General features: G+C 37.9%; 2 protein-coding genes across 2 annotated transcripts in view; one reads left to right on the top strand and one right to left on the bottom strand.

Moving 5' to 3' along the window:
* The first annotated feature begins 1,164 nt into the window (after positions 1 to 1,164).
* LOC106952979 (phosphoribosyl pyrophosphate synthase-associated protein 2) lies at positions 1,165 to 15,182 on the top strand. Its single transcript, XM_015041456.1, has 11 exons — positions 1,165 to 1,293; positions 4,817 to 4,977; positions 7,789 to 7,841; positions 9,463 to 9,529; positions 10,522 to 10,694; positions 10,805 to 10,920; positions 11,405 to 11,460; positions 12,255 to 12,403; positions 12,484 to 12,554; positions 12,637 to 12,783; positions 12,859 to 15,182. The coding sequence occupies exons 2-11, from the start codon at positions 4,895 to 4,897 to the stop codon at positions 13,015 to 13,017; spliced, it is 1,074 nt and encodes a 357-aa protein (XP_014896942.1). The 5' UTR covers positions 1,165 to 1,293; positions 4,817 to 4,894; the 3' UTR covers positions 13,018 to 15,182.
* Positions 15,183 to 20,436: 5,254 nt separating this feature from the next.
* The window catches only part of LOC106952978 (neurabin-2-like), a 29,349-nt gene continuing 27,553 nt past the window's right edge, over positions 20,437 to 22,232 (bottom strand). The window contains exon 15 of the mRNA XM_015041453.1: positions 20,437 to 20,684. Within this exon, the coding sequence (XP_014896939.1) occupies positions 20,631 to 20,684 (54 nt within the window). The 3' untranslated portion in view covers positions 20,437 to 20,630. The remainder of the gene's footprint in view (positions 20,685 to 22,232) is intronic.

Raw genomic sequence — 22,232 nt, forward strand, 5'->3', positions numbered from 1 at the left:
TTTCTCTCTGTCTCTCCTCCAGTTTTATAACTCCATTCTCCTCTTCATTGTGTGTGTGGGCAGTGTGCAGGGCTTGGATGCTGCTCCCTGCCTCCTCCGCATATCCACTGAGTTATGTAAGAACAGTGAAGAGTAGCCCATACTTTAGGAATATTTATAAATCGGTCTAATCAAAAAGACGTTCTCTACACTGAAGCTGTGTTAACTGTGCCTCGCTATTATTGTTTTTCTCCCAATTTTGTTGCAGAACAACTGCAAAATTTTGTTTTATTGTTGTGTGTGTGGCAAGTCAACACCTAGTAGAGGATAATTGAGAAGTGAGAGGAAAATAATACATGGATTTTGAACTTTTTTGTAAATAAAAAAGAAGGTGATGTACATTTGCATGCAGTCCCATTTAGCCGGTACTACGTGGCTATGTAGCTAATAGCTCAACCTCAGTCACACTGGATGGAGAGTGCATGAGAAGAACATTTTTCACCGCATAATAAAATGACGGGAGACTCTGAAGACTAATAAACAGAGGAGCAATTTGGTCATATGATGGTAATTTCGAAGCTGTTTCTCGTAAAGAGAAAAAACCCCTTCGAAGAACTCATGACAGCGACACAATTTCACATAATTTAACTGTTTCGTTAGAGCTTCATTAAACGAGATGGTTTAAAATTTCTACAACAACACACTGCCCTCTAGCGGCCAAGCCAAAACATAGCGTCCCGGAATGAACCTCTAGTGTTGGCACTAAGCTGCAAATTTTTTGTCTTGCTTTTGATTCATAAACAGAGTGGATAACACATAAGCATTCCAATAAAACTGCTTCTGTGTAGCTATATCAATGTAGCAAATTTTTCTGACACCCCTAAAAAAGCTTCCAGAAGTTGTCAGATGTTTATGGACTGGCTGCAAAACGCCTGTTGTGGTGCCTAACATATTATTATTATTGCCATTATTAATAAAAAAATAATAATACAAAAAAATAGTGAGGAGAGTTAAGGTAAATTTAAGTACGTTTTAAGGACTTTTTTGACATAAAAAAAACTAGCTGGACTTGCCACTTACAATATGGCGGATGCGTTAACGTTTTGTCTCTACCGTACGTTTAAGCCAATGAGGCCTCTTCAAACGCCTCTCTACGCCCATGTTTTGATTGGCTAGCGAGTATGTCCATCAAAGACACCGAACGTCACGAAGTCAGACCGTCGGACTACGAACAGGTTGAAAAGCCCCAGAGGCTCGTAGCTATATTCAAATACTGCTGGTTGCAGGTTGTGACCGTATCTGATACACAAGCTGGTGAGGAACTCTGTTTTGGTTTCTTTCCTCATTTTTTATTTGTTTATTTTTTATTTTTTGTTCTTCCCTATTCTCGGTGGTTCCTGTTAGCCTCTCAGACAGACCCGCTGCTCTCCGACGCATGAAAAATCACTTCACGGATTCGGGAGCTTTGCCTCGGTAGAATTATTTTTAGCCAGATCTCGCGTTGGTTCTCGTGCGCTAATGTTGGCTAGTCGCTATCCTATATTGCTAAAGTCGGAAAATTTTTTTTTTCAGTTGCAAGTTTGGATTAATAACTCAATTTGCTAACATGTGCTAGTCTTCTCAGAGGGATGTTAGAACACATCCTCCATTAATCTGTTATTCTGCTAAAATAAATTGAATAGACGAATTTTGTTGTTCAGTTAGCATAGCAACGTGAAGCTAACGTCGTGACCGTGTTGATAGTAGGATGAAAGATTCCCCACCGCGCCTAACATGCTCACAATTCTCATTATGAACTGTAGTTTCAACTAAAAGCAGCAGTAAATCCCCTCTGTATGTTTATTGAAACCATTTCTTGTTTGAACAGTTACGGCGGTCATTTTTCTGCACGTTTTCTGGTTGTAGCCTAGCATTTTCTTTTCTTGTTGTAAAGGCATTTATTACAGCCATTAACACTATGTACTCCTATAAGCATTCTAATACCGTCAGAAAGCATTACTGGCTTTTCAGACTACTGTAAATATTTAATTATACATAATCGGGGTGCACGTGCAGTTTTAACAAGACACCAATGTGTAATAGATTTTCACCATTTAAAACGTTGTCATAAATGGTCTACCATGGCACAAATTGTTTACATATATTTTATTGTAAACCCTATAGTGCAGTTTTAACTCAATTTGGCACTCAAATTGCACAGGCTAGAAAAAAAATCGCATGTGGTCACACTAAATTAGTTCTGTAATATATCTACTTGGAAATATTGTCATACAGGTTATTAGAATTTACTGAATTAACTTTGCTTTTTATCTTAATGTAAACCCAACTTATTTGCAGTTTTAAACTTTAAACAATAAGCCATTATTTCCACTATTTACAAAAGCATGAACAAGGAATGATATTCTGGATATGTTTCTGTTTTCAGTTTGGATTCTTGGAACTGTAGCTTAAAAATAGTTAAAAGCAAACAAACAAACTGTTCTCCATTTGTTTGAGGGGATGGAACAGCCAGTCACAAGATTGGATAATAAACTCAAACCAGAGACTCGCAGACTCACATTATTGTTTAAATTCTCCATAATTTTCAATATTATCACAGTTTTGTTATAATCTGTATATTAAAATGTATATTACTTCAAGCTGACGCTATAATCCACTATGAGTAGAGTGAGTAGCTTTAATCAATTGTCCTGGACCAAAAATTACTATTATTACTTCGAGTAGTTGTACTGAATTGTTGATATTTTCATTTAGTTATATTTTATAACTACTTTTATATGTAGTTATATCTTTTGATATTACCCTAACTTTTCTGAGAAAAGCCTTAATATTCCTTCCAGGTGTGACTTTTGCTCTTTATTTAGTAAATGTCTGTCTACTTTATGATTCTCATTCTATTTCACATAGGGATGCTCCGATCAGGTTTTTTGCTGCCGATTCCGATCACCCATGAGGGCCGATCACTGCCGATCATCTGGATTTACTGTTAATTTTTTTGCTTTAGGTGTAAATGCTACTATGTGATCTGGCAATATTAAAAATATTATCTGGCAATAAATTCAGCTTATTTATACATAAACTTACAAAATATTTGCAGGCACAATACAGCAGCTACTCAGTCAAAAGGACAACTGAAAAATATGCAATCAGTAAAATAATATTCAATAATAAGGCTCTCAGTACTCTAAATTATACATGAGTCAAATGAATCTGTCTATATCAAATAAGGTCAATTAAAAAAGGAAACATTCATTCAAAGTTAAATGCAGGCTGCATCAAAATAAACAATCATGAGTTACTAAATCCAAACTTCCTGAGAGCATGGCTGATTAATGCTGGTTCTGATTGGTTGTTTCCGACTGAGCTGAGTAATTCTGCAGAACACAGGAGGAGGCAGAGGAGATTGATTATTTTTCAGAGATTATCTGTTTTATGACCAGAACTAGTGTCTTACTCCGCTAGCTTGATGACTTAAATAATTTTTCGGGTTATTTGTTTAGCTTTCTGACCCTCATGGTCTTCCAGGTGAGTGTTGGTAGTTGTGCACAGCTTTACCTGCTGTCTGACCGCTCCTGATGTCATTTTTTCCTGCAGTGAGTCTCGATGTAACCAAACTCTGTCAAGTGTTTGTTTTTTAAATGCCATATTATATTCGTTGTGTTGATGCATTTTGACGTGCTTCACCCCTGAAGTATTTTTCCGTCGCAACATGCAAACGTCCCCATTCACTCACAGCGTTAAAGTTCCACACGACAGGATTTGTTGCTGTGTGAAGGAAAGGGGAGACCAGCTGCACATGCAGGCTGAGAAGTGAGATACAGATGATCGGTTTGTGTGATCGGCTGCAAGAGAAAGTGATCGGCAATCACCGATCATACACTTTTTCACGGAAATCGGCCGATTATGATCGACGGTCGATCGACTGGCACACCTCTAATTTCAACCTGTAAATGCTGAGAAATTATCTCAATTTATTGGCTTCAGGCTCCCAGGGTAAATGGGGTCAAGTCTAACAGGGTCGCACTGATCACTCGGGTGCTTTTACGATATTTTTGAAAAATTTGTATGTGGTTCAGTCTGACAGGACGCGCTGACTGTGGGAGGCTGAAACACAGATGTTGCTCTCTCCTGCCGCTGAAAGTGGAAGTTGTTATAATCACAGTGTTCTTAACCACACATTTTCCCTTTGTCCTAAAAAAATATTTTAGGGAAAAAAATTTTTTTCCCCTCTAAAAAACCCCCAACAACCTCATGTTTTGGTTGTTTTCATGTCTGTCTCAGAACATAAACCATTTCAAATTTATAACCAGGTAGCGTGAGACTAAACAATCGAGAAATTCCGGCAAAAGGTTCCTGATGTGGGAATATAGCTCTGTATTCCCACATTGAAGTGGATGGATGGTGCTAAACATGTCCAAATGGATGAATTTTCCACTCTATTTTTAATTTACCTCTGTTTTTACGGTTCCTATTTACAGTGAACTTTTAACTGGAACTGGCTTTATTTAAAAATCGTGTTTTTGTTTATTGTCGTATTTTCCACCTTTCTCATACATCCTGCTGGGAGAATTCCTGTTAGCCGATGGGAACTTCTTGGGACTTTAAGAATGAAAAGAAGCGAAAGTTCTTTGTAGTATAAGAGAATCATGCTTTTACTGAGTGTTTTCCTCTGCTAAATTGACACGAATTTTGGTTTAAAAAAATCCTGAAATATACAGAACTATAACCGTGATCCACTCGTCTCGCCTCAGTCCATCCCAAACGCGTTTCCTGTTTCCTCTCGTGGTCTGTCGGATAAACCCTGGAGGAAGTAACCGCTCATCCGTCTGCCCTGCAGGAAGGTCTCAGCGCAGCGTGGGTGCCCAGGGATCCACTGCCTGAGTGTGGCGAGAGCGGCGGCCGAGGCCCCAGAGACATGAACCACACCAAGGGCGGTTTGGTGATCTTCACCGCCAACTCGCACCCGTCGAGTCGCGAGCTGGGCAAGAGGATCGCTGAGTGAGTATAGGAGGGTCTGCTGATGTTGCCGGTATCTCAGTGTGAACAGAGTGCAGGAGTTCCTCACGACTCGGTCTGCTTTTATCTGCTACATAGAAGGTGAAAGTGTTGGTTAAACTTCTCGTGCTGATGTGAAACGAGAGCAGAAAATGGTTGGATGTTCCAGATCTCTGTGTCAGTGCAGTCCTGCTGACGAGGACGCTAACTTTAAGACCTACTTAAATTTAACCACATCTCTGTGTACGGAGGGGAAATGGTATTACTTTGATAACTTTTCATTTGCCGATGTGTCCAGTAGGAATGCAACCAACAATTATTAATTCTAACGATTAATTAGATACAAAGTGAACTTTCAGCAGATCTTTTTCTTTTAACCACTTAGGCTTATTTTATACAATCTTAGGAATCCATAAGATACAAATGCTTACATTTTTAAATGTGAAAATAAACATTTTATATCCTGAAATGGAATAACAGCTTTTAGTGAACACTTCCTCGTTTGTGTCAAGTGAAGCTAAAACTGCCACATTAGAAGTTTGATGTACAATAGAGTTACAGGAAAATTATCTTTTTTTTATTGCAAAATCTATTTTTTTTTTCACTATTTTGACTTAATTGCTGCTCTAAGGGTGTCGTTGTTTCACCTTTTGTTTGAATCGGTGTCCTCCAGCTAATGATTAATCGATGGCTAAATTAGTTGATACTTATTTTAAGAATCGGTTCATCACAATTAATTAGATTAATTGTTTCATCTTTGTTGTCCAGGCTTGTAGTGTTTGGAAGTTTTACACATTTTTATGTCTGAAATGAAAAATATGTAACAAAAAACAATTTTTCTGAATCTTTGGGCATCAGCTGGTAGATTGCCAGAGGTTGTGACTAGATTCTGCACACTGTCGACTTTAGTTTTAAAAGTGAGATTTTGATTATCTAAATATTGTGACATCACTGTTAAAAGTGACCTCTGTCTGCCCTGGATGTCTTTTTAGAGCTGTATTCCTGAGGTAAAATGAAATATCGGCTCTGATTTCCTTCATTTCAGGAGATCGGTGTTCGACCAAATATAGAAACTGATCTTCTCCTCCTCTGGAAAATCAGCCACTTTACTCTTAACAAAAGTCATCACACTGTTACTAACTTAGCAACATAAAAAATAGTCATCGGTCAAAATTGGTCCAGTCAGGCAGACCGGAGATCGGCCAGAAAGCTGCGGTGTTTGCTTCCTGACTGTGTCTAACACAGTCGACTCGTGATCTCCCAGGTCTCAGAACACCAAACCGTGTCGTTGAGCTTCTGTACAGTTGTTTGTCTTGGACACTGTGGAGGTTCCTCCACCTTTTCCTCAGTGTTAGTATTTATTTAAATGTTTTCATATAATATATTTAGATTTTCACTTTTTTTTTGGTGGGTTTTCTTTGGTGGTGGTTATTGCATTGGGTTGTTTACTAATTTGGGTGCACACATTTAGTAAATGCCTTATGCTTATTTAAGATCATTAATTATGTTGATTGCTGAGTTTAAGGACTGGCTGACAGAAGGGGGTTGGCTGAAAGGAAAACAAGGAAGTGGAAAAGTCCATCAGGCTGCTGGAAGCAGGGGACGTGATGTGGAAAAAATCTGCCTCTCTCCACTAATGGCATAATTGTTAAAACCTTTTTTGTGTTAGGTTATTTGGGTTTATAGTGGTGTTTAAGTCAAAGTGTTTTAGTTTAATTTAGTCATTTATGTTTATATATTATTTGTCTTTGTCCCTACCCCTCCTCGTTTGTGTAGGCTAGCCTGTTTGTATAAATTCCCCTGTGTGTTCATTGTGTGAGGGCAGTTGTTGGTTTGTTATCTTGAGTTAGGTTTGCCTTAGTTGATTTCTTTTGGGCCCATTTTGTTATATTTTTTTAGATTGGTTGTTGAATCCTTTTGTTAAGATGTTTTTGGGAAAAATAAATAGAAGATATTTTTTTTATATATGCCTTTGTCCTTGTCCTTGACTGGTTGGACCATCACAGACACGTTACGTTTGGAAATGTTGTGACACTCGCATATTGGCCTGTCATTTTTAACCCAGAACCTGGATTAGGGACAGACTTTAAAAATATCAGAATGTAAACACAGCAGAGAAATAAACCACTGCAGCAGCGTCACAGAGCTAAAGGGAAATCAATCAGAACCAGTCGGAATCGCCGGTCTTACCGTTTGTTTGGCAACACGTCAGGTTACCAACTTTGAGCTCATTTTATGTGTAAATAAAATACAAAGTGCAGATCCCACTTTGCAGACACAAGCTACAACCTGTGACTATATAAAGACACGTTTAGAGGAAATGAACAGCTTGGCCTGCTGGTGCTAAACTGCAGCACTTGAATTCAGCATGTTAACAAACCGAAAACATGTCCTCTGAGAAATGTCACTTTCTTTCTTTTTCTTAACTTTTTTTTCAGTGCTTTGAAAATGTGTATTTGCTAAACTTTTCCATATTTAGTCATGGACTATTATATGTGTTAGACTAAAGTCAACATGGTGTTTGATTGTGAAGCTGCAGAAGTTCCTAACTTTTCAGATTTCTCTTTGTGAAATTGTTAAAATCATTTCTCCTTTTCCTTCGGCTTCTGTTAAGCCTTTTATGACATAAAATACATTAAAATATATTTTTAAATTGTTTTAACCTTTGCTTGAAGTTATGATAGTTGGTGTAAATTGTGAAGCAATTTAGTCAACTGCTGCTGTTTTAAATATGCTTTGCTAGTAGATTTGACCTTCACGTATCATTTGATGATCCTCAACTTTTCTGTTTTCCATTTGTTTTCCTCTTCCCAGGCGGTTAGGGGTGGAGCTGGGGAAGGTTCAGGTGTACCAGGAAGCAAACAGAGGTGAGGTGATGACAAACAGGAAGTACCTTCTCCATAACCGTTTACTATAAGACCAGTGTTATTACAGTGTTAAAGATATATGAATATGTACTGACAAACTGTTCCCAGCGATATGTTTGGGAAAATGATCCGTGGGTTTTGTGTAGATGTTGTATTTGAGATCGCCATAGCAGCCAGTAGAAAACGTACAGATTTTAAGAAAGACTGAACAACACTTATTGTGGCTTTTTATTTATTTCTTTTATTTTGTCACATTACAACCACAAACTACAATGTGACAAATGTAAAGTATCACTTATGTTGTTGTAGAGAAATTATTTTCAAAATCTTCTACGTCACTATTAATATTTAGTTTGTTTTGAAGATTAATAATGAAATAGTCATTAAATTGTAAGGATGTTTAAAACTCCAAGTTGTTTAATTGTCCATTGAACCTCGTACTAACTGGGTACGAGGTACTAACACACACACTATTGGTGTGTGTGTGTGTGTGTGTGTGTGTGTGTGTGTGTGTGTGTGTGTGTGTGTGTACAGGTAATGATTATTTTAATTATCGATTGATCTGCTATAGTAAATTAATCAAATAATCAGTACTGTTAGTACTGTTTAAAAAAACAGTTTAAATGCTTTTATTTCAAACTTTATCACATTTTTAAGTTGTGGCACCATATTCAAAATTAAGCAGTGATGAAATAAATGTTTTTTTATTTTACCAATAACTACATAATTTATATATTAATAAAATGTGTATTGCTCAAATAAAATAGATTTAGCAAGCAATAAAAAAAGAAAGTTTCTGTGAGGTTTTCTGATTTATTTTACATAAACAAGTGGACTAAGTTACAACACATAATGTTTTTGATAAATTAGTATTGCTCTTTTTGCAAATCAAAACTTGACTGTAGCGTTTGGATTTAATTGTCTATTGCCTCAAAACAAACTATTTTTTAAAGTTAATTTGAAAACCACTAACTCAAAATTAAGGAAAAATTCAGGATTTTCTTTCTGCCATGACAGTTTGGTCTAGATTTCCTTCATTTTGGAAGACTGGCCGATACATGAAAAGCCAATCTTGATTTGTTTCCCCTGCACAACACAAATTTAAAAGACCTACAGGACTTTATTCCAGTTCTGGAGTGCTTGTTTTCTACCTCCGCTCTGGTTGTGAAGAGCTGGATCTGTTTGTCTCAGGATAATACATTGATTTGCCAATTACTGATTCTTAAACTTTGAAACCTTGCGAAACGCTTCCAGAGGTTTTATCTAAGTACCATTGATGCAAGTCGGGGCAAATCAAAAATTGATTAATTGAAGCCACTCTGGTGAAGTCAAAGTACAGTATACGTTTCCGATTTGAAGTCACTGCAGCTCCTAGTTCACTCCGTCGGACCCGATGACAATTTAGTTTTAGCTCCTACAGGAAGGATTCTGTCTCTAATCCCTGGTTTAGTTCTGGAATGCTGGTATGTCCAGTTTTCCACAGCAGTGTGGTAGGCAGATAGGAGAGGGGAGGAGGACAAACCTCACAGGCTTTGTTATGAGATAACACGGTGTGTTTGTGTAGCTGACTGGATTATTTTTATTTTTTTTGTTTTTCCAAATCTCGTCCTTGTTTCCATAGAAACACGGGTACAGATCCAGGAATCGGTGCGAGGCAAAGATGTCTTCATCATCCAGACTGTGTCAAAGTAAGAACCAGAGCGCACACACTTAACCTCAGAAGGCATTTACACCCCTCATGGAGTTTGGTTACAGACTACAATTCTGACATGAAAAAAATCTTATGAATGTTTTTAAAAATACAGAATCATCTGAAAATAAGAGCCAGTACAACACAACTGCAAAGTAGAGCTGATTTTAAAATCACCTGTTTCACTGGGGAGCCTTATTGCAGTCGCACATGCTTTTGCTAACTGATCAAGAGAGACCAGACACAATAGCTGCATTTCCATTGAGCATATAATTGCGTATGTTTACATTTCTAAAATAAATTGGAACACGCCAATTTTGATCTTTTTGACAGTATCAAAATTGGTTCAATTCACAAAACTGCAATGGAAACATTTTTAAAGCATCACATGAGTCACATGATCAATACGAGTGGCGCAAACCACGAAGTAGACGACAGGAAATGGTCGGAGGATGTTGGAGCTCCATGTTTTTTTAATGTCTGTCTGTGATTTTAATTACACAGGTAGTCTTCTCAACATCAGCAAAACTAAGTTTTGTGCACATTTGTGACGGAAATGCAGTGAGTGAAGAAATGCCAAGAAAAAGATCCAAGTGATTTGTTTGCTGACCCATAAATACATTTTTCCCATGACATAAGTGAAATAATCTCAGTTGAATTAGAACTGTTGTCAATATTAAGGATTTATTTACTTTAAACAAGCATCTACATCTTGCTGAAAAGTTACTTGTAAGTTAGTTGTGTCTTATTTCAAATGTACTAAGATATTTGCACTTGAGAAATACTTAATAATAATATTTGTTTTTGCACTGTAGTCCACTGTAGCCATGCTGTGTAACGGAGCACTATGGGTTGTTTGTTTGACCACAGTGATGTCACGCATGGCTCCGCTTCCTTCAAGAGCTTTGGAGGGAAATACAATTTTTTGATTTTCTCGCATTTTGCAGAAAATTGCATGTTTCTCTTGTTTGTTCTTTTTTTCTGCATCAGGGACGTCAACACCACCATCATGGAGATGCTGATCATGGTGTACGCCTGCAGGACGTCGTGTGCGCGCAGCATCACCGGTGTCCTGCCCTACTTCCCCTACAGCAAGCAGTGCAAGATGAGGAAAAGGGGCTCCATCGTCTCTAAGCTCATCGCCTCCATGGTCTGTAAAGCCGGTAAGTATGAGAGGACTGGACCCTCACACACTGTCAAATATTCAATTATTGGATAAGTATTCAATACCCAAAATTCATCATGTACGACGTGAACACGTGTATGTATACAGGCCTCACTCACCTGATCACTATGGACCTCCATCAGAAGGAGATTCAGGGCTTCTTCAACATTCCAGTGGACAATCTGAGAGCGTCTCCGTTTCTGCTTCAGTACATCCAAGAGGAGGTAAAAAAAAAAAAAGTCCTAAATTGTTGTATCTGAAATGAAGGCCTTAAAATCTCTTAAGTTAATTTTAAAAAAGTAAGTTGGCCCTAAATATGTTACTCACAGGTCTTATTGGAAATTTTGTCTTGGCAGAAATAATTTTGCATATTCTATGTATTTAGTTTGTATTTATGTATTTGACTTTTCAGTCAGGCAAAATGTTGAATTAGACAGACATCTTCATTGTGTTATGTGACTCACTGCTAATATATCCATGCTAGATAGCTTTTTATATGTCTGCCATGGGTGGTGTTGACATTTATCGCCAGTTGGCTGGACGACGTTTGTATATTTCTTTGGAGATCTAGATCTTAAATTCCATTCATATTGGTCTCAGCCCAGCAAGAACAATACACTTGCTACAGTGACAACTCTTGTGACGGTGACAAACCTAACTATGATACTGTTTCATATTATATATATTTTTTTACATTTAAACCCTCAGATCCCCGACTACAGAAATGCTGTAATTGTAGCAAAATCTCCGGCTTCAGCAAAAAGGTAAGTTCTCCTTCATCTGCTGCTTAGAGTAGAGCTCGGGTTGTCCCTCTTTGTTTTACAATGACTTTACAGGCAAAAGTTGCAGTGTCTCTCATTATTCACATTATTTCATGGTATAACCACTAACCTCCATATATTTTATTGGGATTTTATTAGAGCTGCAGAATATATCTGCATGAACATCAGCTAATACCGATGTCAATACCAAGCGTTATTGGCTGTTAGCTTCTCAATGTTGTCAGAAAAGACCACCTGCAACTCGGGTAAAGCTACGTCGGAAATATCTACGACTGGGGACCATCGACGTAGTCTGAGTCTGATATCCTCAACGAATAAAAATGGTTGGTTATCCAGAGCAATGCGCTCCATCAGTTTCTGAGGAATGCCTTTTATCCTTGGGTGTAGTTTCTTGCTTTGAGAATGGACGGCTGGTGAGGTTTTGTTTCACTGCGGTTGACTGCTTCCTCATTTTCCTTGCCTCCACAATGTTTTGTCATGGAGTTGATGTATATTGGGGGTGATGTGCAGTGTTAGCTTTTATTTTATCTGTTGGTTGGAAAGTTCAATTTCGGTTTTATTTGAGCGTCTTTTTCAAGTTTGAGGCACCCCCTATGTGACTTGTGGGAAACTGCTTCCTTTCAACAATGGCTTTACACTTGCCACTTTGAATTTGACTAACTTTGAAAAGTCTCCAGTGGTAGAGGAAACTTTGTAAGTTTGTAGTCGACTTCTAAATGGAGGATGTTGTGTTGCTAAGCAGCCGGTGGCTGGTTTGATCTCTGCCTGGGGTTCAGGGCTCAGTCGTTCGCTGAACGACTGCGTCTCGGCATCGCAGTGATCCACGGAGAAGCTCAGGATGCTGAGTCGGACCAGGTAGACGGACGCCACTCCCCACCCACCGTCAAGACCACTGGAGCCATTCACCCGAGCATGGAGATACCATGTAAAGCACCAACTCCAACACCAACATCTCCATTGTTTAACTCTTCAGTATTTAACGTTGACATTGATTTGTGTCTGCAGTGCTGATCCCTAAAGAAAAGCCTCCAATCACGGTGGTGGGAGACGTAGGGGGACGCATCGCCATTATAGTGGTGAGATTGGCAGCAATCACTTGCGCCAGACTTGGCTTGATTTAAATTTCGAGCCAGTTGCATTGACTTGATTGTTCTGCAGGATGACATCATCGATGACGTCGATAGCTTCGTGGCGGCGGCAGAGACGCTAAAGGAGAGAGGGGCCTACAAGATTTTTGTCATGGCGACGCACGGACTACTCTCCTCGGATGCCCCGAGGTTCATAGAAGAGTCCGCCATTGACGAGGTCAGAGCTTTTACCTTGATGCGTCTTTTTGTTGCTGTAATGTCCTCCTTCATAGTTTCCTCCTCCGCCCTTCAGGTGGTGGTGACCAACACAATCCCCCACGAGCTGCAGAAGCTCCAGTGCCCAAAGATCAAAACGGTAGACATCAGCATGATCCTGTCGGAGGCCATCCGCCGCATCCACAACGGAGAGTCCATGTCCTATCTGTTCCGCAACATCGGTGTGGACGACTGAGCCACGCGTCACACTTTTTACGTGACTTTCTATCCCTGTGGGAACAATCCTTTAATATGTTGCATCTCCTTTCCCTCTCGCACTAACACAGCTTCAGAGCCAGAGGTTAATCTATTGGTTGGTTTGAGGTCAGGTTAGTGTTTATGCTGGAATACAAAACAAAATCCACTCTTGTTAAGCTATATTTATGTTTGTTCCTAGCTCATAATCCTGCACAGCCTAATTCTAACTGCTACCTTCAGGGTCTTTCTCTGACGACACAAGATGACGAATCCAATTTACAAACTACCCCAACTGACACACATCTGTTCTTCCTTAAACTATTCACACTCCTTGAGTTTTTCACATTTTGTCTTGTTATAGTCACAAACATCAGTGCATTTTATTGGGATTTGAATTGATAAACCTACAAAGTAAAGGAAAAATTCTATACATTTTGATACTTTCTGTCCCCACCACATGATGCTTCTGCTGCTACATTTCACTGTGTGGATGATGTGTTCAGAGTAATGTGTAGTGTTGATTTTCCACCTCATGTAGGTAAGATCAGAAAACATTCTTTTATGTCAGGACTTTGTTTGGCCATCTTTCAATGGTGGCTTTCTTCTTGACTTCCAAATTTCACACTCTGTTGCCCTTTTTCTCTTTTAAGTCCACGATCTACACATTTTTTACCCTCTCCTTATGGAAATGACCTGGACTTGGAGTGAAAGGTTGAAGTCTACTTACTAATATTTAAGAGTTGAACAGATAAATCGGCCCCAATTTCTTTAATTCTTTAATTTTAGGTGATTGGCCGATGAACCGATCTTATCTACCTCTGCAACGATCTGAAAACCAGCCACTGTCCCCTTAACAATAGTCACCCCACCTTTGCTGACTTAGCAACTTTGTCGCTATATTTAGCGACTTTTCAAAATCATTATCAAATCATTCAGAAAATTGTAATCGGTGCACCCCTAATTGTTAGACCTCAGATCTACATGAGATCATCAAAGATGCATGTCAACGGTTTGTTGCATCTCCAGGATTGTGAAACGAGTGTAACCTGGTGATGTTGGGCAAATCAAAGATGGCATCCCCAGAAACCAGACACATGACTTTTTGTGGGCCTATTAAAGCTGCAAGCTCTGACAGCACACAGGTGGAATACAAACGGAAAAAATGCTTTTCTGTTTAAGTTTGCAAACATTGATGTTTGAGGTTATAATTTGACAGAATGTGGAAAAGCTTACTCATTGTATATGGATTACTGCCTAGCCTTCCACTGTCTAAACACTTCATTATCTTCCTTAATTGCCTTCTATATTTTTTCCACTCCAAAAATTAATGTAAAACATTTGTACTGTCAATTTTTTTTTGCAATTTGATGAGTTAGAGGTTGTACTGAGAGTCGGTGCCTTCTGCAGGGGTTTGAACACAAGCCTTCACGGGTTCGCTGCATATCTGTTAATGTCACTGATTGCTTATTGAAACTGCTGGATTATGCAGGTTGAAGCTAATTAACCGATGCTGAGTATCTTTCAATTTAAATGTCTGTTTTTTTTTTAAATAAATTTTTTCAGGTTGATTGATAGTTTAGCTTCCAGTTAGCCATATATCTGTAGTTGCCATAGAGTTAGATTATGATGCGTCAAATGTTTTTATTTTTTTAAATTTAACTGGAATTGACAGAAACTTTTTCAAAATTCTAACTGGAAATCAGATTTAACAGTCGATCACCTGTGTAACGTTTTTCATTGATAATCCATATGAATCATCGTGCCATCATTACAGCGCTTCCATTTAATGTTGGGTTCTGCCATAAATGAGCAACATTTGTTGGTAAATCTGAGAAACTTAATTGTCTTTTACATTTTTTATTATTATTTTTAGATTTGAAGGTGAGAATAAAATAATGTTACATATGATGGTCAGAAGTGTTTTAATGATGATGAAATGGGTAAATACTTGATCCTTGGATCTGTGTGGAGGAGATGAGTTTAGTTTGTTTTAATAGGAGATGTTCCAAACTGGAGCTGGAACTGATAAACAGGCTTTTCTTCTGACACACAAAGCTTGACTGAAGCAGGTCTTTGTTACCTTGCCCAATGTTTCAAAAAAAAAAAAAGTTTTTGTATTTATTTTCTGCACCAAAAAATGAATAAACATGTTCTAAAAAGAAAGCATGTAGTTTTGTGTTGACTAAAAAACTTGTAAAAGTGCACAGGGGGTCTCTCCGAACCCCTCGAGAACGGCGCACGAGGAAAGGCGGTCGGGTCTACTCGACTTTCTCTGGGACGGCGCGCAGGTTGACATGTTCCTGTTGTCTTGCAATTCTATAGTTACTGGCGTAATGGGATGAAATAATGTGTCCATATACACGTCGAAGTTCTCTTGGTAAAAAAGCTCACGCTCACCAGAACAAGCTCACAGGGACTACAGTAGTCAACACAGCTGTCCCTGGTTCGATTCCAGCTGTTACAGCAAAATCTGTGACCCATAATTTTCTGTGACCGCAGGCGTAACACGGGGCTTCAATGTTTTGGCCACAGGATTAGGCTCCACATTTATCTTACAGTAATAATGGTATTAAAACTTAGTAAATAATTATAAATCTTTAATATTAAATAGAAACAAGTAGATAATGGTATGCATTTTAAAGTGTTTAGAACAAAATGTTTAGCCTGTTTGCCAGCAGCACTCAAGTTGGTAGCACTTGTTGCCTCGCAGCAAGAAGGTCTTTGGTCCATATCCTGGCCTGGTCTTAATAGTTGCCTGTTCTCCTTGTGTTCTCTCCTGGTACTCCGGCTTCCTCTCGCCTGGTGACATAGGTATTTAATTCAATGGAAAACAGGGAGAAGCTTCATTTTCTTCAGTTTATTGTTTTCAATGCAGACATGAGCAATGGGCAGACAATGGGGTAATGGCCGACAGCATCAGGTAAAACATGTAAAGGCTTCATAGAGGCAAAAGCAGCATGTTAAACTAATACATCATAAAAAGGCAAACTGATCACTTTCTGTGTTTAGACAAACCCAAAGTGACCACGGTTTTGGTGATACAACAGCTATTGTACAGCTCACATTAGTTCAAAATAGAGATGAAACTGTAATAAAAATACTAAAGACATAATAGGACTCAGGTGAGTTTCTTATGGCTGATTTTTCGTTCTATTAAAAACAAACAAAAAGTCTTTCAAACAAGCTTGTTCCCATCCAGTTCGACTGATATTTAAACATACTGCAGGTTTCTTAACAAATACTTGGTGTAAATAGTTACAAAATCTGATTCGTGTACGCCGTATACAGCAGGTGTGGAGTTTTCAAACAAAAATATGAAGCTCAGTCCTGTTTTTTCTAAATTCGACCAAATGTTCATTGCTTAATCGTGACACCTACAGTCTGAACATATAAATACTAATAAAATCTCTGCTGTGAGGATATAATGTAAACATGTGTATTTGATATTTGTATTGTAAGATTTTTGAAAATGAGAACTCCTTAATGGCATATTTATGATGTCCAGATATTTTTCTGGATGTAAAACAAAAAGAAACAACATATTTAATTAATTTCTAACTGAAACAATATGGGCCCAATTTCATTTCTTACTGTACTAACAGTAATGTGTCCTAATCAAAGCTTGCCAGCAAGCTGCACTGTCTCAATAAACACAGTCATGAATGAATTCAGACAAATAAGAGACAAAAACCTGCTGCTCTCAGTGACAGCAACTCAATCTACCGTTTCTATACTGTCCTAAAGCACCGTTTAGACCATCCACACAAATAACTAATCTCCAGTGGATACCATTAACATCTGAACAGTTAAATATATAATTGTAAAAACATACAGAATACTGTAACAGCAGTGTTACAAGGCCGATTAGTCTATTCTCAGCATTTAAAAAGCAAAGTGACTCACTTTCCAAACAAGATTTTAAAAACTCCTAGCATCTTTTAGCATTTACCCAAGCAAAGATGTGATTTATTTTTGAACAACCATGACAATAAGTTTGATACACCATCAAAATCCCCCTAAGAGATCTTATTTCCTATTTTAGGCAGCTGTCACTGACTCAAACTCTGTAGGCTGAATACTGGCACAGGGAGCATCTAATTTTTGGTTAACGTTTGTTTGCACAGAATTTTCTGGATGATAAACTTGGTGCTTTATCATGTTAAAGTGTACCCACACTATTGTGACCCAGAAGTTAAACCACTATGCACTGTTAGCTTTATTTCTAAAGCTAATGAGGATTTAGAAATTAAGCTAAACCTAGGTTTTACTAGCTAACGGTTAAAAGGTACTATTTGTTCAAATATAAATATAATGTAATATTTAGACGTCCGTTAGCATAAGTTTTTACCAGCTAGTGGTTAAGAGCAATTAGTGTTTCAAATATGAATATAAAAAACATAGTTAGAAACCTGTTACCATAAGGTGTTACTAGCTAAAGGCTAAGGACAATTACGCATTCAAAAAGTGATTTTTAGGTGCCTGTTTACACAATAAGGTTTTGTTCGCTGATGGCTAAGAACGCAACTTAAATGTGAAAGTAAAGTAACTGTTAGATGTTATTTTTGTGAGAGCTGCAGTTTGTACTTGTTACCCTTACAAAAGTTCGTCAGAATGAAATTATTCGCTACTAGCATGTTTGTTTTGTAGCAACCTACAGGCTAGCTAAGCACAGTTACATGCAGGAAATCAACATGGCATGCTGAAATATAAAATTTACAGAATTGAAGAAGAATTGAAATATTCTGCACTCAGGGCAGTGAGACCTTACATATTCTGTAAATCAATTCACCTTTTTGGGGGAACAATTTCAAATTGTTTTTAACATTAAAAGTTCAAACACTGAAATGTCTGTTACAGTATATTCAAGTCTGTTTTTAAAAATTGTAATGAATTTGACATTTTTAACATCAACATGTAAATGTTACCAAAAATGTAAATGAAATACTAAGCTTTTCAAAAGTGATAGATTTCCAGAGTAGGTTTTGTTGAGCAGTCATCTTAAGTTCTTGTAGTAATTTACACAAGTCAATGATTATTTTCAACAAGCAAATTAATTTGGATCTGTCAGAATATAACGTGAAAAACATTTAAAAAATGTCTCAAGTGTCTCTGAAAAGAATGGCAGTTTAAACATGTATTTAAAAAAAAATCAATAAGATGATCAATAAAATTGTGTTATTCTTATATTTTTGCATTACAGTTTCTTGGACGAACTGATCGTAACACTCTGCTTAGCAATAAGCAAGTCACCTGGGTTAACATACCCACAATGCCCTGTAAATAACTGAAGAATTATTTTTAGAATTAGCAAACCTAAAAAGATTACTTTCTAATGAACAACTGTAATATTTCTAAAATGGAAATTGTTTAATTATAGTAGAAATTTGCTTTGTTTTTGGGTCAACTTTTACTAACTCAGCTTTCTCTTTCATCAAAGTCAATAAGCTAAGAGAATAATCTATTACAGGTAAGATATTGATAGCTTATAAATCTCGATTAGAGCACTAGAACACCAAAAACCCAACTCAGCATGGGTCAGCATGGGACCAACTACTATGTGGGCTCACAATAGGCTTCTTCTCATATTGGACTTATTTGGGTTATTGGTATTTAATACTTTTTGGATAAGGGTTTTTAAAACACGAAATATCATATAAACATGTTGTAGATAGTTCTAAAAATATCAAGACCTAATTAATGCTTTATTATGCTTATATGGTTTTTTTGTCATAACATCAAATAAAGTCTGAAGGTAATCTACAGTTCCCCTTCCAGAACACTGGCATTTTAATTTTTCTTTTAAGAATCAGAATAATTTTATGACTTTAAAAAACTAGATTAAAGCAGCTTTGTAGAAGTCAGTAAAAACAGTACAGGAGAATATTGTTCAATAATTTTGTTGATTTTGTTTTGTTCAAACCACAAAAGCGTGAAACACTGAAAGTTAAACTTTTTTCCCCCACAACCAATCATTTGTTTTAAAACAATTGTTAGACTCCGAAATGTTTGGAGCAACTTAAATATCCCCGTCAATGTGTCACACAACAGTCTAAAGCTGCATTTCCATTGACCGTACAATTGTTCAAATTGGAAATGTGAAATGAAAACACTGCAATTTTGGAAAAAAGAATAAAAAAAACTTTTGCGCTAGGATGAGGTGTTTTTTTTTTTTTAAACGAATTACCACATAAACTAACTTATTAACGTGTGATTGCTTGGGAACCACAATTAAGAAGAAGAAGAAGAACCTGTGATTTTAATTGCGTTTCTCTCTATAGAAACACCTTGAGAAATTCTGGGGGGTTTTCAACATTGACGGAACAATGTCAACAAAGTTTTATGCACATTTGTACTGGAAACGCAGCTTCAGAATGCCACTGCGCTCGGCTTCCTGAAACCCAATACTGATCTGCCCCTGCAGCAGCTAAAATAACCATCTTATGTAAACGAACTTGGAGCTGGAGGTCCGGCGCGCCTGCAAAGCCCACAGACAGTGCAGACAGCATACGACATGAGAAGCTCTACCCGCACAGAATAGAACGCTAACACCCTGTTTGCCACTGATGTAGATAGAAAAAGAGGTGAAACGGAGGAATATGAAGCATCATTCACTCATGGCACTGCCTCGTTCTAATCTTCCAGATCCAACCAACCTGCCTAAGCTAGTTAAAAGCTTTTAAATAAACGAGTAGAGAGTATATACACCACCTCCATTCAGATCTTATGGTAGACACACTGTCAGCTGAAGGAGGGAAACCACAGACATGGGTTTCCAAGGCTCTCTGCAGTTTCACAGGTTTGGATGAGAAATGTGTCTTTCAGTTTTTTTTTTAATTTTTTTTTTTTTTTATTGTATTTATTACTTAACTACCAGCGTTCTGTTGGCTTTTTCCTTTTAAACATTGTGTTCCCTATCAGGATTCCTTGTCTGGTCATCGGCCAGTTCCACCGCTCTTCGTCTCAGTAGTCGTTGAGTCCATTGATCGACGCCAACGAACAGAAGAACAACTCGTCCTCTTCGTGAGGAAAAAAAAAGAAGCAAACTGGTGGTTCGCTGAGTTCAAAAAGCAACAATCATTTGTCCTCTGCTCCATTTTGTTCTGCATTCATGCCCACCGTCTATAAAGCACTTTGTGACGAGCCTGGGTATTAAAAGCGCTTTTTTTTCCTCCTTTTTCTTGTTTTTTTTTTTTGTTTTAAACGAAGTCAGTTGAATTATAATTAGAACCTGGAAAGATACCGTTGATGACGAGAGGGGGAAAAAAAATCCACAGATGTGGTACAAGTCAAGTGATTGTGATTTTAATTGATTGCCAAGCTGGTTGACAGGAAGACACACAAGAGGAGGATTCCGGTTATTACCGGAATCCTACAGGATTCCGGTAATAACTGGAATCCTGTACAGGTGGTGGTGTACAGGTGGTGCATTCTGGGAGGGGATGAGGGGCCGCGTCCTCCTCAGCCTCTCTTTTACGATTGCCGCTTTTAGTTTTTTTAACAGGTCTGTCCGTGCAGCAGATGGGTAGTTGGAATTTAATATGGCCCTGGTCCGAATGAACGCTGAGCACCCCCTCTTCTGGTCACAGATAGGAGGTAGGACTTAGCAGCAGCTTAGGGTGGTGAAGGGCTCTTCAAGGCATCCACTTTGGTCTCCAGGTCTGTAATCTGTGGGAAAAAAACACACAATATAACGTTAATTCATTTGTAGTCAAATGAGTACTTTAGCCTAACAACTTTTTACATTCGTATTGAGTTGGTACGACAGGTTTGCTCATAAAAACCAAAATAATGCAACAACAAATATAACAAAAAGAAGGAAAAGATTTCTCCTAAGCACAACTGTGAAAAATGTGAAATATCTAATCATTTGTTCTAGAATCGAGGGATTTGTCCTTAGTTATGCTCCTCATTGGGTAGCAATCCACTCATACACTAATCACTGATGTTTATAACTTTGGTTCCTATTTAAGCAAATTATTAAGTCAAGTCAATCAATTTCACTAAAGATAAAAACATGGATGATTTTGTCTAGATCTTGACATTAGTCCTCTAATCCTGGAAATGTTTTGCAGGTGATCAAAGGCCGACTTTGTAACTGTCTTTATGTGGCTCTGAAGGGTCAGGTCAGAGTTCATCACTACCCCCAGATTTTAGGCCTGATCTCTAGTTTCCAGCTGTGATAACTGAATCTGTGCGTTCTCTCTAGATCATTCCTCTCTGTGGGTCCAAAGACAGTTCCTGTTTGGCTGAAGACGTTCCGACGAATCCACACCTTGATTTGTTCTCAGCACCTGTTCAGGATGGGTTCATAGTCACCTGGTGAAAAGTTATCTATTGACAATGAGGTTTCGGTCCCTGACTTTTTGAGTACAAAAATAATCTATCAATTGTAACCCACTTTGGTGGACGTTCTATCGAGTTAGGAAAGGGGAATATTTTGTTAAAAAAAAAAAACGTACAGCGCAACATACGCTTGTCTTGTATATTTATTACAAGACAACAGTAATTCTCAGATGTGTAGCACAAAGCTAAATGACTTGTTTAGCTACTAGTTTTTGTCATAATTGTGTCAAGGCTTGTATAAGATTTAGTGATGTAAAATAACTATCCTGTTGAAAAGTGGACAGAGAAGTTACCTCCAAGCATTCATGGTTTTATCTAACTCCAAACCATCCACTTTGTAGAGCACAGAGGAGATCAACATGTCTGTTCAGTAACCATGGTAACCTCTAATGGAGCAGAAAGCCTCGCAGTTTAAGCAGGTAATACAGCAGGTAATATGCTATATTGCCACTCTATAAAGATGCTTCAGTTTATGTATCAAACAAAAAAAAATAAAGAAATGTTAATAATATGATTATAATTAATAATTAATATGCTAAATAAAGTTTTGCTGTAATCAGAGTAATAAGTTATAATAATATCACAGTAATATGATATGCCAAACCCTTTTGATGCCTGTTACAGCCAGTGATGGTTTCTGATAACACGGGCAGTTGCCCAGGACGCTATTAGGAAAGGGTGGCAGGGGCGCAGGTTACATGACTGAGCTGAACTTTCCAAATCTTGATATCTCGTTGGGATGTTTGTATTATGGAAGCAGGCATAGAGATGAGAAGATGTAGCACTAACAGGGAACAGCACGAGCCGGCTAACAGCTAGCATCGCTACATCCGTAGAGGGAATGGAAGCCAGCGTGACAAACACGCAGGT

Source organism: Poecilia latipinna, unplaced genomic scaffold (genome assembly GCF_001443285.1).
Source record: "Poecilia latipinna isolate Pla-1442-1.1 unplaced genomic scaffold, P_latipinna-1.0 Scaffold552, whole genome shotgun sequence".
Lineage (NCBI taxonomy): Eukaryota > Metazoa > Chordata > Actinopteri > Cyprinodontiformes > Poeciliidae > Poecilia > Poecilia latipinna.